Genomic DNA, 20,547 nt, shown 5'->3' on the forward strand with positions numbered 1-20,547 from the left:
CGACATTCCTTGGCCAGCGCGTTCACCTGATCTGGCTGTGATTTTTTTCTGTGGGGGCTATCTCAAACATAAAGCCTTTAGTAGTCGACCACAGTCAATTGCAGAACTCGAGGAAGCCATTCAACGAGAAATTGAAGCGGTTCCACAAGTGATGATTGAATGAGCAATGTCAAATTTTAGAATGAGGTTAAGTGAGTGTGTGAGGAGGAATGGAAAACATTTGGACGACATAATATTCAAATAAAAAAATCTATGTAAGTAATTCACTATAAATTGCAAAAATTGATCTTTAATTTGATATATTAAATGTTTTAATAGTACGAAACACAGTTTAATTATTATCCCTCAAAAGTCGTCAGGTTTATATGCCGGACTCTGTATAAATATATATGACACACACACACACACACACACACAGGATGTTTCCAAAATGTTGGACTGGCTATACTTTTTCGATTTCTACTTGTACAACTAAACAAATAATATCCTTAGGAAATATGGCAATTTCTCCTTCGTTCTCCCCCTATTCACCATTTTATTTTTATATAAAAAAATTATATCTCAAGTTCGGATAGACGAATCACATTAATATTTGGTAAGCGTCTTGGTAATAAAGTTTTAAAATTAGCAAAAAATCAGGACTTAAATATCTTGGCAAGTCACAAAATGGCGGTCATGTTTATTTTTCAATCCGTCATATCTCCAAAACTAAAATTACTTATCAAAATTTATTTCTAAAATATTATTTTGAATAAAATGACAATTAATTTTTTTAAATCGGTTCAGAAATAGCCGAATTATGGCTGAAAATTGTTGTAATTTTGTGTCTGTTTTCTTGTTCTCCACTTTACGTTCAATTAGATTAAATATTAATTGTTTTTATTTATTGTTAATTCTAGTATTATAAATTACTATCAGATTAAGTAATAATTTTCTCAGAATAATAGACCTAATAATTATGACACAAAATTACAACTCATCATTCACAACTCGACTATTTGTTAATTGGTTTTAAAAAATAAAATGTCATTTTCTTCAAAATATTATGGTAAAATATATATGGTTTAATATTTTGGCAAATAACATAAGTTTTGATAAACTAATATTTATGGAGATATAACCGATTTAAAAATAAACATGGCCGCCATTTTGTAATTTGTGAAGGTATTATTTAAGTCCTGATTTTTTGCTAATTTAAAAATTTTATTACCAAGATGCTTACCAAATATTATTGTGATTCATATATCCGAACATGAGATACAAATTTTTATATAAAAATAACAAACTGGTAGACAGGGAGAGAACAAAGGAGAAATTGTCATTTTTTCTAAGGATATTTTTTTGTTTATTTTTACAAGTAGAATCCGAAAAAGTATAGCCAGCCCACCATTTTAGAAACTCCGTGTGTGTGTATTTTGATGATTTTTGGCGGGCAGTATGTTGAGATACAGCTCCGCATGATTCACTTGGCTCCATACCAGTCACACATCTCCTGGGGGTTTACTCGGCTCCATATTATTCACATAGTTCCTGACGATTCACTAGGAAGTAAATGAAATAAAAACTTCACTATTTCGTTATTTTGTATAGTAAATGTTTGATTGAAAATTTGTTTGATATTTTATAAATATATTAGAAATTTCAATAAATTGAAATCCAAATTAAGCTACTAATTAAACTCATGCAATGTATGATAATAATTTTATTAAAGTATGACTAAAAAGTATAAAGCAAGTTTTTAAAAACTTTTGTAATATTATTATTTAAAAAGCTAGTTTATTTTTTAAACATACTCATTTATGATACGGTGATCTACTGAGCCGACATAATTACTGTATAAATTTTCATTAATAAACAAATAAAACCTTTTTAATTAGTTTTCTACACTATAATCAGTTAGTTTATAGAGTGAAGAATAAATAAACGTTGCCTTTGTGCGAGCGACTTCGTCATGAATCTGTTTAATCACGTTCATCAGGTCCGTATTTCCAATTAGAATATAAGGGAAATTCTATTAAACATTAATACCAATTACCGTAGTTTACCGTTCCGAAAAAAAATCCCTTTCGGTACGCCGGAAGGCGGAGGTAGATTTCACCGGTGCTAAGTAGAGGATAAAAACATTTCCACCTTAAAGTTAAAAAAACCCTCAAATTTACCCAATACAACAATGGCTACATGTTTAGAATACAAAAAGCCCCACATTCTTCAATTCCAGCAACAATTTCGTCATCCCTTGCCGTAAGGGTTGGTCATATCAAAAATTGTTTCAAAGGTTTTGAGGACTAACAACCACTTTAAACCGATTCGATACTTTGCCTATTAAGGGAGGTATGATGTTTTTTGTCTTCAAAACCCCTTTTTCTGTCTTCAACGTGACTCCGTACAGATAATTAGACTGGAGTTAAATCAAGCGATCGTGGAGGCCAGGAAATTGTTCCACCAAGTCCAATCCCAGTCGGCACTTCACTATTGAGATATGCGACAACCACACGGTGATAACGGTGTTGGCGCGCCATCTTGCTGAAAAATGGATTCTGTGCCCGTATCCTGTAGTAATTGTGTCATTAAATAACGTTCAAGAACGTTTAGGTACGATATGCACTTGCAGATGACTCGGTAAAAAAGAAAAAACTGTACATTTTGCGACAGCTTACAGCACAAAAACATATTACGTTAGGAGAGTCCCGTATACGTTCGACTGTAAAACGTGAATTCCGCTCACCCATATCCGAACATTATACGATTCATTTTCCGCTGGTATGTAAGATCGCTTCGCCACTGAACGCAATGTTATTAAGAAAATTATCTTCAGTTTCGATTCTGTTTAAATGTTTACAGAAAGCTCAATTCGTTTTCCTTTGTCGCCTACAATCAAAGCTTGCATCGGTTGTAATTTGTAAGATTTAAATGACAGTCGATTACGCAGTACCCTCCGTACTGGAACCCCAGGAATATTCAGTACTAAGCTGGCGCGTCCCGTTGATTTAACTCTACTACGAATGAATATCTGCCGCACTTGTTCGCTTGCCGTTTCAGAAAATGAAGATCTATCCTAACCTGGCGTCCTGTGTGATACACAACCTGTTTCTATGAAATATTTGTACCGTGCGATAAGAAACTGTCTTTGAGGTGGTTGCTTGCTTGCGATATTTAATTGTGAATTGTCTCCGAACGGTAGTAGCAGATTTTGATTCATGAAATCATAAACAACCCTGAGCACGCTCTACACCGGTATTCGACTCCATGCTGAGTGATGATATTATTCATTCGCGCGTGCCACCTAGTGAGAACGTCGGGAACTACCGGTGTTAGGCGGAAATGAAACTTGAAGATATACTATACTCAGTGATGTATCAAACAATTTTAAGTTATTTGTACTTTCTTTTTCTAAAGTTTTAGTAAGTGGTTCGTTCTATAAGTAGTAAAAATCTAGTCGATGTAATTCCAGGGGCCAAACCAAATAAAGCGTCTTTTCTGAGTAGGACTTCATTAAATATACAGTAATTAACAAACAAGATTGAACAAAAATCACATTATGAAATGCATCGAAACATAACAGTACAAAGATCGTAAATAGTTCTATCTGTGTTACACTTTGATGATTTAATAATCTTTACATACATCTAGTCAACTTTATTGATACAGAGCCGGTAGCCAGCTGCGTCCTTTGTGTAATGAATGCATTCGAAGCATCTTACATCTATCGATAACTAGGCCAAGACATAGTTTAATAGAATCCAACAAAACGGTGGCCGACAACAACATCGAAGAGCGGCTAAGATTAAAGTATAACTCTTATAGAATTCTTCTATCTAGCTACCGTTCTTTGTTGTTTTCTTTTCAATATAATCGATCGGTTACAAATGTATTGTTTAAGTGCAATCGACACTAGATCTAGAACGGTTGATCATTGTTAATGTAACTATAGTTAAAATAACGGAAATTGTGTTATTTTGATAACCGGTTCATCACCTATAATCTTCCAATAAATAACTATATATAATTAGGTGCTAGTTAACTAAAAGGAATTCACATAAAAGGCAAACAAAAGAAATATATCGGCAGCAACTTCAACACGACTAATTAGTTATTTATATACTGTACAACATTTAGTTTCTGTTAATGGAAGTTAAAAAAAAAAAACGTTTGCACATAATGGACAAACATTAATTATCCATAATTTCTTGAATATTACACACTTGATAAATACGTTTCCTTGTAACGTATAATTTCTTTTTCCTTTCCGCATCGGTCAGATTCCGTTGTAAACATGTTTTACCATTGTGTATTACTCGTAGATTTTTCGAGTCGAAGCGCGGAAAATTAACTTTGAATAAAAAGTTGTAGGTTAAACAAATAAAAGAATAAAATGGCTAAGTTAATTATTACATAAAGTGTGAATTATGAAAATATACAGGCAAATCGATGAAAAAAATCAAGTCTAGACAAAGGTCTATATTTCAGACAAAGCTTATATTTCTTACAGAAAGTAGATTGGCAATTAAAATGCATGCAAGCGCTACCTTCGGCAACTGTAGCCGTGGCGCGAGTGGTAGCGTCTCAGCCTTTTATCCGTAGGTCCCAGGTTCGAATCCCAGTCAGGCATGGCGTTTTCATACACTACAAAATTGTCATTTCACGGTGGTCCCGAAGGCAAAAAAAGAAAACGATCGTTCAGTAATTTCTTCTACATAGGTTGGTATACCTGTACGACAAACTTATGAAGATATACAAATTGTTGAAAAAAGAAGTCTAGACAAAAGTCTCCTATATTTTTTACAAGAACTAGATCGATAATTAAAATGGATCTAAGTGCTATCCTCGGAAAATGTATTCGTGGAATGAGTGGTAGTGTCTCGGTCTGGAAAAATGTTATTGCTATTGCTAGTTTTAGCCTACTATTCCCCCTAAAAATGATTAGTTTAAAAGTTTTGAACTCTTGAAACCGGTTGAAAATTCATAGACAGATTGGTTGCGAATAAGTTGTATTACAGTATTATGTAAACAGACCAAATTACAAGGAGCGCACACACACACACACACACACATCAAGTTGGAACCTGTAAATTGCTCGTGTTTATACACTTCATACCTGCATGTTCATACCCGTCGCTATCGAGCTAAATAGTTGTAACTAAGTTTCATCGCGAAATATTCATTATACATATCTTTTTTTTTGGGGGGGATCGTGGAGCTAAAAAGGTTGAGAATCACTGTGATCTAGACCAAAAAACATGCGTATGTATGTAATTTTTGACCTTATATCTCAGGACTGACCAAAACAATATTCTTCAATTTTGGCTAAAATTTTTCTACATATGGGGCATTCATAATTTTTCAAAATTCATAACGGAATGGGAGGGATATCGCAAAAAACACATTTCGATTTTCTTCAGAAGAATTTTAGTGAAAGAAAATTGTTTACCTACTATCCATATATAAATAATAAAAAAATAATTCAAAAATAACCTCACCTCTTAAAATTGAATTCCGTGTTTTTTTGTTCTCCCTTTGTTTTCAATTTTTTTTCATTTTATACTTTATATATAGAGCTGTCAAAAAAGTCTACAGTTTAAATTATAGACCCCGACCAACTGCAGAACAGTTTTTTTTTTAAATTTTATTTCTTTTTAGCCTTTATTAAAAGGGATGTTAGATTTAGAGAAAACTTTGGTTAAGCAAATTTGTTAAGCTTAACCTATATATGAATATTTAAAAAAAAAATTTTCCCTACCACTAAAAAGTATATATTCTGTTTACTTTTTGTTCTCTTTTTTCTATAACTTTTAATTTTTATTATTACCAGTTGCGAAAGTAATGTAATACTTTTCCAACATTTTTCTTTCTATGTTAGTCAAGTCTCATTTGTGTAGAAAACTATACTCCAGATATATATATATATATATGTAATAATTTCTTCTGTATCTCCAACGAGATTATGTTTTTAAATTTTACGTCAATAGAGAGCCTGATTTACAAAAAAAACAAAAAAAAACTGTTTTTTTCTTCTTCAGCCATGATCGGTGATTTTGCTCCCTAAAGAAGAAAATGTTTTACTTTTTAATCTTTTTCCCATTTAGTACAATATTTTAGTTTCCAGCTTCTCTTTTCCTACAAATCATTATATTATTTTCCCCTTCAGTTGAAAACAGCTGATAATGAGATAAATGATTTTTGTTTTATTTTACAGTCTTTTGTACAGTGTTAGAAAAGTTTGGAAACAGCTTTACGAGAATATGATAAAAATGAATGAGACTAAATGATATAAATAGATAGAGATGTGCACATATATAAAAATACCATTTTAAACGACGTCTGAAGTTTTTGTTTACCACACTGAATAGTATTTTAATTATTTAAATATCAAAAAAAATATCAACCCCCTTATCCAAACATCAGTCAAATGAAAAACAATCTTCCTGTTTCACTGATGTGCCCTGTATAAAGTGCGGCACTTGGTGTAATCATTTCCTACCCTCAGACTCAATTGAATATAATTGTAACAGTTTCTGTTACAAAACATTTATTAAATCATTTAATATTTTATTCAAGTCGAATTAGGTAGAAAATTAGTCGCACCTGCCGATTTTTTCTTTAACAAGAATTGTTTGTAATGAAATAAGTTACTTAATTTTATTCTGATGAGTAAATACAGGACACATTAATGAAGTGAGAAAATTTAAAACTCTTGTACTCCTGTACTTAAATAAGGTTTTATTTTAACATGGATGTTTCTAAAGTTTTCTGTTAAGCAAGACATATCTTTATTAAAAAAAAAAAAAAAAAAAAAAACAACAGGTGGGCACCATTACAATCTACACATTCCTATAGTCATAATCTAAAATTTTCCATTACTCACCGTAACATGGTGAGTAACATGCAGTGTAATGCATACAAATTCATCTTAAATTTTAATTTTAACTTCCACTAACATTTGAGATTGCTCGGCATAGACCTTTCCTTTTGAACAAAGCTCGAAGAAAAATGTTGCACATGGATAAATCAGAAGATTTAGCCAGTTAAACAATGTCACCATTTTTGGATACGATATGGTTCAAAAAGATTCTCTTAAAGCAGTCATAGACAGGCTAGTAGCACAGCTTTACTGTTATCACTTAATTTATGAAAACCAGACTAATTCTTACATCAAAAATGTTGTTATCATGCTTGTGTAATGTACTGCAGTAATGATTGTAGCGTTTCCTTCATCTTCTTAAAAAAGGAAGAATAGTCCAATAACGCCAGATGATGAAAGTGCACACCACACTGTAACTTTTGGGACACTGCAACAGTTTCTCATATATCAGAAGTGGGTTTTTAGAGCTCCAACATCAACTGTTCTGTTTATTTGCATAGCCACTCAAATGAAAACAAGCTTCATCAGACTTAAACATATGCTGGATTAAGTTTTCATCATCGTACAAACACTGTAACTTATCTTGACAAAAATCCATGACAGCAATCAAATCAACATCTTTTCATTCATGAACTACGAATTTTATAGTCCTAATGTAAGATTCTATGGATCAATAGAACACTGACATTCAATGCTAACGCATGTTTAATCGCAGAACATTGTTTTGGATTGCGTGTTGTGGCAGTTCGAACGCTATCAATGTTTTCTGACAAACTTTTTGCTGCCCTTTAAATGTTTTAAATTTAATGTGAACTCACCTCAAACCTTTTAAGCAGTAAGATAATCGCATGAACAAACAGTACCTGCCCTTGACATGATATTGAACTGACTGCGAAATAATCTTGATACAGTTGCAGAATTATAAAACGATCAGAAAGCATGATGTGCACCTGAACACTGTTCCATGTTTACCAAATGGTATTAAATGATTGACAATATGTCAAGTTCAACCCCCTCATCCAAACATCAGTTAAATGAAAAACAATCTTCCTGTTTCACTGATGTGCCCTGTATAAAGTGCGGCACTTGGTGTAATCATTTCCTACCCTCAGTATGTCACCACCTCTTACCGCCAAATTTCTTCCACAGCAACCGCATTAGAATAGATTTGACTACAATAACTATATATATATTTCACAGTATTTCTAGTGATTAGTTATCTATTTTTTTTATCACATACCGTTAACAGTTTTACGACAGGAATTATTTGTACAGTAAATGTTTGCTTCATAAGATAATGACAACACATTTATTTGTGATTTAATTAGTCAAACCATTTTAATAATTTGTGAATACTAACTATGAATAATTGTCTTTATCAGTAAAAATTTTAAATTTATTTACTTTTATTATTGTTGTATTGTTTAACTAACAATTCTATTTTACAATTACTTTACATCATTATACGCCAATTGTAAAAATTTTCTTTAATACCCTGGCCTTGAAAATGCATTTTAGTACTCGTTGCAGTTACGACGTAATTTTGTTTTCATGTATATATTTAATGAACATTAATAATTAACTCCTCCTCAACAGTAAACTTCAGAATAAAAAATTCTTTATCATTCAAATTTTTAAACATTATAAGTACTTTATAAATAATAAATCACGTTTCATGGAATTTTTTCATTAGAATATATCCTTCCTTTTTCCTTATATAAAATATTTAGTTATTACATGACATTTTAGTGTATTTAGCTTTGTTTTATTGTTACCGTCTCCTAACAAATCCGTAAAATAACTAAAGTTAAACGTTCTTAAGTGCATAACTGAATCACTCACATTTTATTTTTATTTACTATCAATAATAATCTATAACAAAATTACAGATTATTACTAACAAGTGGTGGATATCCATTATTCATAATTTTAAAAGAAGAGTTAAAGAGTTAAAAGAAAAGTATTATTAATTAATTTTGAAATTGATTTTATTTTTATTTCAAAGTTTTTTTTTACATTATTCAGTTGCATATAAAAATATTCATCTATGTAAAAACAAACCACAAATGCCACTTGCAAGAAAATTATCTTACTATAAAAAAAATGAATACATAAAAAAGATCTGAAAGAGAATGTCATCAAGCCTGACGTAAGAGCTTTCTGGAATGAGAGAATTAATTTATGATTTTCTTTTAAAAGTTTTCAAACTAAACCTCTGGAATTTTGAAAATACTTTGAATACCAGAATTATATCAAGCTTTATCACATTTTACTGTATGAATGGCGAACAACAAAATTTTTAAATATTTTCTAGTCATTTATGTATCAATACGATTTTTTTACTTTTATAAGAAAAACATTGCCATGGGGTTGTAAGAGGAGAAATTTGAGAAAAAATAAATTGGATTAGGTTCATTTTGTGAACCAAAGAGTAAGGCTTGAATGTACAAAAAAAAAATAATGAAAAAATATTTAATAATCAAATTGAGAGAATTCTTTTACTAAAGCCAATTAAAATAAAGACATTTAAAATTTTATCAAGACATTTATTAAATTTATCCTTGTAAATACGTAAAATCATACAATCCACAAAAAATGTTTGTATTCTGTCATTTTCTTCCATTTAAAATTATTATTTTGTTATTATCTGATCTACCAGACTGATTAAATCCCAAAAAAAAAACATTTTAACTGATAAAATATCAGAGCAGAACTTAAAAATTGCAAAAAACTCATTGTAAAAATACTTATGTATATTTCTTTCCTATATTTTTATTTGTCAACAATATATCCTTTGTATTATAAGAACAAAAATTAAAAAAGCCTCTGATTTGTTAAAAAAGACTTTTTTCAAAATTTTATTGAATTTTTTGAAAAAAGATTGTAAAATGTTCTTTAATTTTTTGACCATAAGAATTCTTTAATTAAATGCTTCCTCAAAAATTAAAAAAAAAGGAAATTACTTTCCCTAGAAACATTTTATGTATTTTTAAAAAATAAAATAAAATTTCATAAACTTTTGTAATTATTTGGAAATATATCCTCAGCAAATAAACCACAAATATATACCTTTATTTAAAAGGGAATAGATACTTGTTCAAATTTTTAAGAGATATTTCCAACAATAATTCAATTTATTAAATTACTGCCCCTTTAAGCAAAAAATTCAAACAGAGAAAGTAATGTGTAAATATTTTTAATCAGACACAACCAAAATTTTGACACGAGTCAGATACTGTAGCTTAAAAACAATTATAGGTTTCTCCTGACACAAGACTCACAAAAATGGCACAGCTATTTCCAACTATAACAAATATATCATGCAGTGCTTACTAGAGAAATCCAGCAGTGAAATGATTTCTTCAATGAGCCAAATGTATTGTCACGTATCAGCATGCCAACCCTTCAGAAATGAGACTGATATCAGCACTAGCATATTTTCATTGTTTTCACTGATGGATCGGCTGTACAATAAACATCATTACCCACAGGGAAGACAACTACTACTAATGTCACTTGTAGCTCAAATGATGAAATAAATCGCACCCATAAGAAAGATCAATCAGTTCAGGTGGTATAAAACAACAAACTATTTTACCCTTTTCTGTAGGAAATTATACATTTAAAGTGAATAATGTATACATTCTCCATTCAGGAAGAGAATAAAGGTTATGATAAATTTATCACTAAACTGGTTCAGTCATTCTTGGTAGCTTGCATAAATAATCAAAATAGTATCAGCTAATGGTTATAAAAACAAGTAATACTCACAAAATCAAAAACTAAGTAATATTAGATAGGAGAAACTGGTTTCAGAACAATCTGTTTTTTCTTTTATTTATTTCATTAATAAACTTAAGAATTTTTTTATAGAGCTCTGTTTTTAAGCCTATTAAGAAAAATGAATCCCAAAAGAAAAATGAAACGCAAACAACTGTAGTTGTTTTAGGTAATTAAGCAAAATTTTAAAACTATTGCACTTTAAGCTATTTATATAGTCAAAAAATAAGTACAGTATTTTCTTTAATCGATTGAAATTAGATGAATGTAAATATATGTTCTGTTTTTTCATAGTTCTGTTTCTTTATGTTCTGTTTTGTCAAGTTCGGTTCTGGCAATTAATAGTTATAATTTTTTTCTTCTTTTGTTAATTAATTAATTCTTCTTGATTTTTAACAGCTAAAGGACTGCATAACAACTTTCCTTGACTTTCTTTTTTTTCTTAATGTTTTCCTGGATTTTTTTCATTCTATTTGAATGTTTTTCTCTTCTATCATGTGTCCTCCCTCTTTGCTCCTTTTTGGGAAAGGATTTTTTTCCAGAATCATTTCATGTTTGTGATCGTTTTCTCTATTTTAATAGTTTTTGCAATTATGTATATTTCTTTAAATTCTTTGATGGTGCCAGTCGTTTTGGTTCCACTTTTTAATTGAATTGTGATCGAGTATTTTCTTTGTTAATCTATTATTATTCATTCTATAAAATTGGAGTTTTTTCCGTTTAATTATATAAGAGAATTTTACAGTTTGTTCAAACAAATTTTTAACTAGTTGTATTTTCCAACGTTCTTTGGTTTTTGTAGGTGGTAAGACTTTAATTATTTACTTCTTTTTTTTATAAACCTTTTCTGCAGTGTCTATGATGATAACTGTTAACAACCAGAAAGGCCATCTACTTTGAAAATTTAAAATAAAATTTTTATAAATAGTTTTTAAATGTAATCTTGTTTTCCAATTTATTTCAATAACAAAATTTTTTTATAAAAATTTAAGCTTTAAAAGAACTTTTTTATTTGTAAATAGAGATAAAAATCATTTAAGTAAATAGTAAAACCTTACCTTGATTAAAATTAAATTAATGTATGCAGTTGGATTGATTGGTTCATATGTGATATTCCAGTCATGATGAGTTACTGATCATGCACATAAATAAGTTCCTACAAGTATGTCATTCATATTTGTGAGTATACTACACAGGGCAATTCTAGATGATAGACACAATTTAGTAACTCTATATTTTCTGAACTATACATTGTATTTGACTGATCTATGTAGTAATTGAGAGAGGTCAGAAAGTTTCGAATAACATGGCTAGAGCACATGTAGTTGTGTAAATGACCGCTTGAGTGCTTACAACGTCAATACATAACAGTTGTGAGTAAAATAGCTACAGTGCAACACAAGGTTTTCTGTATTCCTGAGTACAGTAACAGCAGTGGAGGAGCATATGTAATTAGTTTTACCAATTTGAACAAACAGGGTGCCTCTGTAAAGGCAAGAGCATGGACTGACTGTGTGTGTGACAGGGAAGATGAATTGAAAAAAGGTTTGTACGAAGCCCAAGAAAGTCAACCCACAGAGCGAGAAGAGAACTTAGAATACCTCAACCAACTGTTTGGCATGTTTTAAGGCATTATTTACTTTTCAAGCCATACCTTCTGCAAACTTTTACAGGATCTCTGTGGAGGTGAGAAACCAAAACGTCTTTAATTTTGTGATCAAATAAAAACATAGGATAAAATATAGTTTTTATAGCATAAAAACATGGAGGATACAGTTTTCTTCCGAGTTTAATTTTTAGTGATAAAGTTATGTTCCATCTCAGTGGGAAAGTGAATAGACACAATGTTCATATATGGGAGGGGTCTACAAAATCAATGACAAACTGCAATACGAGAGAGACTCCCCAAGGTTGATGTGTTTTGTGCCCTATTGCAAACAAAAGTTTATGGACCATTCTTTTTTGCGGAACACAAAGTTACTGGGATAACGTACCAGGACACGCTGGAAAACTGGCTTTTCCCTCAACTAAATGAAGCTTAATAAGACTTCATTTTTCAACAGGATGCAGCTCCACCACATTGGCACCTAGATGTTTGATGCTATCTGAATGAACTTCTACCTCAATGCCGGATAGGATGCATCGGGAATGAAAACTTGGCTCTTCAGTTCTGGGCTCCAAGATCATCTGATCTCATCCATGTGACTTTTTCTTGTGGGAGTTTGTGAAAGGTGCAGTTTACATACCACTATTACCAAGAAATCTGGCTCGCCTATGAAACCATATCACAGCTGCAGAGAACTCAGTAACAAAAGATATGCTTCCTCATGTATGGGATGAGTTCAGCTACCGCTTAGATATGAGCCGTGCAGCTGAAGGAAGCCACACTGAACATATATGAATTGTATCTGTAAACTTTTCTGGGAGCATCAGATGCAATCTACTTCACATTTATCATAAGTTCTTACTTTGGAATACAGAATTACTAAATTGAGTCCACCATTTTGAATTATCCTGTACTTTAATTTTGTACTTTACAAAAAAATACCACAAAACTATTTATTCAAAGCCATTTACAATCTAAAATTCAATGTTATTACATGCACTCAACACACAACCATGATTACAAATGAATATCAACACACAATAAAATATATTATAATATGATACACATTTACACTATACCTCTGAAAATGGCAGTTTGCAGTTCATCTGGATGTAAAATGATTTCTTTATACAAAGATCTCAAAAAAAGTAGTTCAAAGGAACCTTAAACAAGTTAAAAAGTAATTAATAGAAAATGATATTAGTAACAAAATACACTTGAATATTTTAAAAATTGTATTTTCTTGTATTAATAGCTTTGTAATCTTTTTGATACAATTAAACATAAACAAATTTAAGGAATGTAGAATAATGACATGTATTATTAAACTTAAGTCATGTACACAAACCAAAGAACATGATATAAATTAAATAAATATAATTATAAGGTACAATTAATTAAACTATTTTAACTAAACTTCCTGTCACTGATTATTTACATTCATTACTGTTAGGGTAAGCTACTGAATAATAGTCAGATGTCTATTTTAAAACTTTTATTAACAAAAATAAAAGAACCTTTTAAAAAATTAATTTAAATATTTAATAAATGGATATAATTCTTTCATAGTACTTTCTTACATAAAATAAAAGATCATTGCTACTTGGCCCTTTGAAATATTGATAAAGATATACATAAAAAATGACCAAGAAATGTCCAAAGCATTTTATTTTGTTGTAATAAAATTAGTTTAATAACCTGATTAACTTATTGATATACTTAAATAACTTGATAAACATATTGATATATGCAGATCTCTCTTGTATACTCACATTTTAATGGTTTTGCAACACATGAAATGTTTCATTAAATTCAAAGATATAATTGTAGATAAATTGCCAATAACTAAAACTTAGTTGTATCCTGTAGTTTTTTTTTTTTTAAGTTAGACAGTGCTTATTGTGATTTACATTGTTGCCAATTTTTAAAAGATAATAACCACATAAGTCGATCTCAATTAAAATTTATTAAAAAAATATACAAAATTCTATTCTTTAAAAGTAAAAATAAAATAACTGTTCATACTATTTATTTTCTGCTACACTTGAGTCCAATTGCTGCATGAACAGAGAGATTTTGAATTTTATTTTTGCAAGTTCAGTCAATATCTTAAACATTTCCCAGTAGCTAAACTTTTTTAACAATGTCAGAGAAGGCAAAAAACTGACCTTGGAGAACTAAAATATTGTTGATATAAATAAATTTAATAATTTTGTATGTATTAATTAAGTTATTTTGACTGAAGAGCCACTTATTACATAAATGTGTGACATGATAAATCATTTTGAAAAATAAAACTAATATAGGTTATAAGAGATAAGAAAAAATACTGTAGAAGGTAAGGTCAATGTGCTAAATGATAAGAGAAATTTCAATTCTATAAGGTTACTCGATAAAAGTGAGGCATGTGAAAAACTGATCTTACGGGTTAGAAGTTAAAAGGTTTAAACATTTTTACTTATAATTAGATAAATTACACAATCCACCACTGCTTGGGTTAGAATAAATTTTTTATTACTGGTAATAAATAATGTTGCTATAAATATAACAGTAATATCAGAATTAAATTGCTCATAAACTTTTCCAGCAGTATTTTTGCGTATATCAAACATCTAAAATAAAATTGTGTTATGAAAAACAAAAAAAAATTGCTTTGAAAACAGAAAAATCTCGTAAAATATTGTAGACAAAAGTAAAAAATAATATCAGTCTTAATTTTGATACCAAGTAATTAAAATTTTATGAAAAAAAAAACAACTTAAAATAAATTAGAGGTGTTTTACTTATATCTAAACATTTTTTTATACAACAATGATATTGATAGTGTAAAATTTTGTAACTCATATTAATTTTCATCAGATCATTAAATTTTCCTATTTACAACAAAATCAATCCTAATTGTTTTGCTTTCAATAACTGTTCTAACCTCAAAGATTGTTTTCAGTACTAAATAAATATTGATTATGGGTCCATATACTTCCATCTTAAGTATGATATTTTCAAGATAAAAAAATGGATTGTCAAAACTGTGTGGCATCAATAAATATGACTCATGTGCCAATATTCAGTAAATTAAAATTATTAACATTCCCACGGTGCTAAGAAATAAAATTAATAATTACTTCTATGGAACTATTTTCATGCTTCGACCAATGAGAAAGGAGGGAGGGACCTTATTACATTTTCCTTGCTGTTTTTAGTAAATTACTTAATCTAAAAAATGTTAATACAAATTTAAAATTAAATGAAAAGATCTTTTACAAAAAATAACACTAATAAAATAAATCCACAAGTTCCACATATTTATTTAACACACATTGAATTTAAGTAAACATACTTGCTTAAGTTCAAACTGAATTTTTTAATTAATAACTTAAAAACTGCTAACTGCTGTATTCTATACTGGTTTTATATATTACTTTCAGTAATTGGATCACATTTTATAAATTTATTATTTAATGTATTACTATGAACTATAACTATTTTACATTTTTAATTAATTTTGTTCATTGTGAAGCTACTTTCATTTCTCTAAATCTTTTTGGTAACTATTATAAAAGTTCCTTATTATCTATGGAAAAACATACCTACAATTTCTGACATGAACTATGTAATGTAATTATGTTCGGATCAGAATAAACTATTCATTAACCAATACTGCTGGTGTTGTAGTCTGTGATTTCAGCTAAGTTATAGTAAGTAATGTTTTTACACAGGCAGACATAGTAAAAAGCTACTTCAAAACCAGTTATTTTTATATGAACAGGTATACTTCATTTGGAATTCTTTACATTTCATGATGTTCAGATTTGTTAAGGTATGGTTCTTCTTGTGTAAATAAGAAATACATATTGGATTGTTATAGAAATATATTATGTAAGGCAGTTAATTTTGTTGTAAATGGAATTTGTCTGGTTTAGAATATTTTATCCTAGTTATTTAGTAACGTTGCGTGATGGATGTTTGACTAATGTCAAACTGCATTTGATAGTCTCATAAAGAAGCATAAAGAGGTGACTTTTGTAGGAGTAAAATTTTTATAATAATAAATAATTACTTATTTTAATAAATACAAATATAATATTGATATATTGATATCAATATATCAATTGCCAAAAAAATACTTCTTATATTTTACATGATTGAACATCTCAGAAAAAGAAATCAAAGACAGAAAGAAATGTAGGGATGAAATTAGAAATAAGAAAATTGAACAAGAGCAAAAAAGATAAACAATAGAAAGAAGATGGAAGGAGCAGAGGAAGAGGAAGCATAATGAATGGATAAAGAAGTTTTGGGAAGAAAATAACAGAGAAAAAGGAAGTAAAGACATGATTAGCTCAAGTTCACACACTCTCCTAAAGGAGAATAATAAAAAATAATAAATAATTATATATATATTTATATATCAAGTGGCGTAACTTCAATGTGTTACAGAACTATGTTACAAAAATGGTTATAGATATTCTTTTTTCCTTTAACTAGTGTACTCATCAAATTTTTTAAATGCATTCTGAAAGAAGGGACATAAAAAAAAATTATAATCTTAATTTTCGCACCAATTTATTTAAAATAAAATCAAATAATTTTCTTTTAAAGAAATAATATTACTCTGTCGATGAATTTCTAAATTAATACTAATTAAGAAAGGTGTCTGAGTTTATAATAACTTTGTTGTAATTCCTTTTGTTTAATTGTATTTACCTGAACATTATTTCATGCACTATATTTATTTTTCTTTAATTAAGGCTGATGAGTTAATTCCCCACAGAAGCTTACAAGGAAGCTTGTACATAGGAATATGAATATGAAAATTTGTATTATATGAAAAATGCCATAACGGCCTGAGATTTCAACTCAGGACCTTCAGATGAAAGGCCGAGGTATACTACTCTGCCGTGATCGGCTCGTATTTAAATATGAACTTTAATCACAACTATTTATTATCTATTAATGTTTTTTTTTTTGTTGTTAAAATGTGATATATATAATGTATTATTATGTGTTGATCAGAATAAAAAAGTTATTCATTCATTTATACATTCTTTATATCAACCATTTGATTGGTTTGATGTATTATTCTCTATTCCTTTTTTGTTTTGCAGTACTACTTCAAGCTTAGCATAATTGCTATATACCACATAATATATTAACCTGCTTTCTGTACTTTAATCTTTGACATTTAAAAACAGCTTTTTTGTATTTCCTTCTAATAACATACACTTCCTTCAAATCTCTCAAAGGTCATAATAATAAAAATAGGATAAAATAATACTAATTAACTAGATCTAATTATCTGGTAGCCTACAAAAAAAAATCTTTTTAACAGAAACTGCCACAAACGTTTTCCTTTTGCAAATTTCCTTAAATCCTCTTTATCTTTATTTGTATGCAAATTTTTTATATTATTATTATATTTCTTTTTTCAGGATAATGAATTTGATTGGGATGAGAAAACTCAGGGTTACATACTTAGTGCATTTTATTGGGGTTATGTATTAACCCATATACCTGGTGGATTGATGGCAGAAAGATTAGGTGGTAAACATGTTTTAGGAATCGGTATACTTGGTACTTCAGTGTTTACACTGTTAACTCCTGTAGCAGCCCGTGCTGGTCCATGGTGGCTAGTATTTGTCAGATTCATTGAAGGATTTGGCGAGGTAATTATTTTATTTTACGTTTATTTTTTAATTTTTTAAATTAGTAAGTCTGTTAAGTGTACACATATAAGTGCATATATTTTTAAAATTGAAATAAATTTTTTGATTTGTAAGAGCAAATTTATTAATAAAAATTATATAAATCTATATAGTTAATGTAATATTTTTACAGGGAATGACATTTCCAGCACTAAATGCACTTCTTGCTAGATGGGTTCCACCACTTGAAAGAGGAAAACTGGGATCTCTTGTATTTGCAGGTAATTTTTAATGAATTTACTATGCCTAAATTAATGTTTTGAAGAATAAATATGAGACAATATACTTTGTTTATTACTACTTCTCAGTGCTGTAAAGATTTATATAGCAGATGTAATATTTATATAGCAGTTTATTTACGGATTATTTGGTTAACATGTTGAATCTTGATTTAACACATTTATTTCGTGTACTTTAAAATAGATCAATCCCATATGTCCATATGGGATTGATCTACTTTATAAATCAGTAATTTCCTGCATTTTGATCAACCAATTTCAGGAATGAATTAATCACAGAGTCAAAATAATGTTACATCTTTAGCTTAAACTTTAACCAATTTTCGTTAAAAAACCTTAAGGTACATCATACTTTTAATTTTGTATCTTTTTGATGGAACAGGCAATGTTCTGGGTATACCTGAAATCTTGATGTTTATATACAAATTCCTTTTTCCAGAAATAAGTTATATATTTCGATCCTATTCAGTCATCTTACAAATATTTGTAAGTGGTTTTTTAAACTGATTATTGAGAAAATATTATTATGGTTTCTGGTGCTTTATGGTGGTTTTAATTACAACCTGTATGGTTTCATTTCCTAAGATGGTCCTAGATGTTATCTGATCCAATACCTTTTCATTTATATAGTATAGCATATTTTATAAAAGTACATTTATGCTTATTATTCATAAAGTATTATATTTTCTTTTCTAGGCCAAAGCTTGATTAAAACAATAATTATATTTGTTAATATTTGTATAAAGAAGCCATTGTAATTTAATTTTATAATCCGATCTTTGTAATATGAGAATTTAATATATAAAATTGTTTTTAAATTTTGATAAAACTTAATCGTATCTCTATTTTTAAATTAAATTTAGTATTATGTCAAAATTCTGTACTATTCAGATAATTAATTTTAATTAATTACAATTGTGGAATATTGCTAATAATATGAAAAAATTATGTAATTTTTTCAAATACATTATAACAGATTTTTAAAGGAATCTAATTCCTTACTTATCTCATTTAATTATAAACTTTATTGCTAAATTTTATAATTCATACTATAACCTGCACTACCTGAATGAACTTGAGGAGCTACTTTACGCAGCTTTTTATCTATCAATATGAATAACTATTAACCTGTAATAGGAGTTTTACTGTATCAAATACATCACTGTAATTATTACTGATAATAATTATTTCCAAAAGGTTCCCTCATGTTTATTAAATACATTTTGTCTGGTTTGAACATTTGTACAGGCTTCAAGATTCAAAAGTGGATTGATAAAGTTTTAATAAATAAATGAGTACACTAAAGAAAAAATATGTCTCAAATCACTTAAGATATCAGATATGGTGACTGAGATTGTTAAAATAGTAGCATTTGTTGTAAATATATAGTTGTTTCAAAGAAATTTCCTTCAACACATCGGTATATTTAGTGAAAAAAACTTCTATATTATCTTAGTTCTGCCTCATTAAAAATTAAGAAATACAACGTTATTTGTCATACTAGTTTCAGTAACAGATTTAGAAATTATTTTTAGAGATGTTCTACACATAATGAAATCACTACTTGATTATGCATGAAGATTCTCTTATTTAGTTTAACCACCATATAATGTGATTACCCTAATTTTAAGTGTAACAGTAAAAAATTGATTTATTTATTTATTTTTTTACAGGAAATCAAATCGGTATCGTTATGTCAAACGTACTAGCTGGTTTAATGTTAAAATACAATGAAGGCAGTTGGGCATCAGTATTTTACTTTTTTGGATCTCTTGGCGTTATATGGTACATTTTTTGGTGTCTACTGTGCTATAATGATCCTGGTGTCCATCCATTTATTACACAGACAGAAAAAGAGTATCTTTTTGAATCCATTGGTGGAATTAAAAAGAGAGATGTACGTACATTTTACATTAATTAATTGTAATAAGTTACTAATTTAATCGCTTTAATTTGCTATATAATAAAATTTTGTATTATTATTAACAGTATTCTGTAAATTAGTTTATTGTTATTAGATTTTTTAATTTAAACAGACTGCTACAACCATACCCTACCAACAAATACCAGTAGTATGCAATAAAATTAGAAGTGTTCTTTAACTTTGGTGATCTACGAAAACTAGTTCATTAAACATGATTTTGGTCATTAGCATTTCACCATACTTCACACTCTTTGGTGAACAAGATTCTATCTCAAAAATGTTCAAGATTGTGTAAAACCTTCAAATTGTAAGAAATACTATTTAAAGTATTCTTTACAGCTCATTAATATTATTAAATAATGTATGAACACTGAATTTTAATTGTACTTGGAAAACTCTTCAAGATCCAAATTCATCCACAAATTTTAGCAAAGGCT

At 28.9% G+C, this 20,547-nt stretch overlaps 2 protein-coding genes across 4 annotated transcripts in view; one reads left to right on the forward strand and one right to left on the reverse strand.

Moving 5' to 3' along the window:
* Atg12 (Autophagy-related 12) overlaps positions 1-20,547 on the reverse strand; it is a 257,464-nt gene that overhangs the window by 204,244 nt on the left and 32,673 nt on the right. For all 3 annotated transcript variants that reach the window (XM_075374495.1, XM_075374497.1, XM_075374498.1), the window contains one exon: positions 13,325-13,408. In XM_075374495.1, the coding sequence (XP_075230610.1) occupies positions 13,325-13,351 (27 nt within the window). In that variant the 5' untranslated portion in view covers positions 13,352-13,408. The remainder of the gene's footprint in view (positions 1-13,324; positions 13,409-20,547) is intronic.
* LOC142329747 (putative inorganic phosphate cotransporter) overlaps positions 1-20,547 on the forward strand; it is a 133,923-nt gene that overhangs the window by 89,824 nt on the left and 23,552 nt on the right. Inside the window, exons 3-5 of the mRNA XM_075374494.1 lie at positions 17,675-17,908; positions 18,081-18,168; positions 19,860-20,083. Coding sequence (XP_075230609.1) covers positions 17,675-17,908; positions 18,081-18,168; positions 19,860-20,083 — 546 coding nt within the window. The remainder of the gene's footprint in view (positions 1-17,674; positions 17,909-18,080; positions 18,169-19,859; positions 20,084-20,547) is intronic.

The sequence above is a fragment of the Lycorma delicatula genome, chromosome 9, assembly GCF_047948215.1.
Source record: "Lycorma delicatula isolate Av1 chromosome 9, ASM4794821v1, whole genome shotgun sequence".
NCBI classification, from domain to species: domain Eukaryota; kingdom Metazoa; phylum Arthropoda; class Insecta; order Hemiptera; family Fulgoridae; genus Lycorma; species Lycorma delicatula.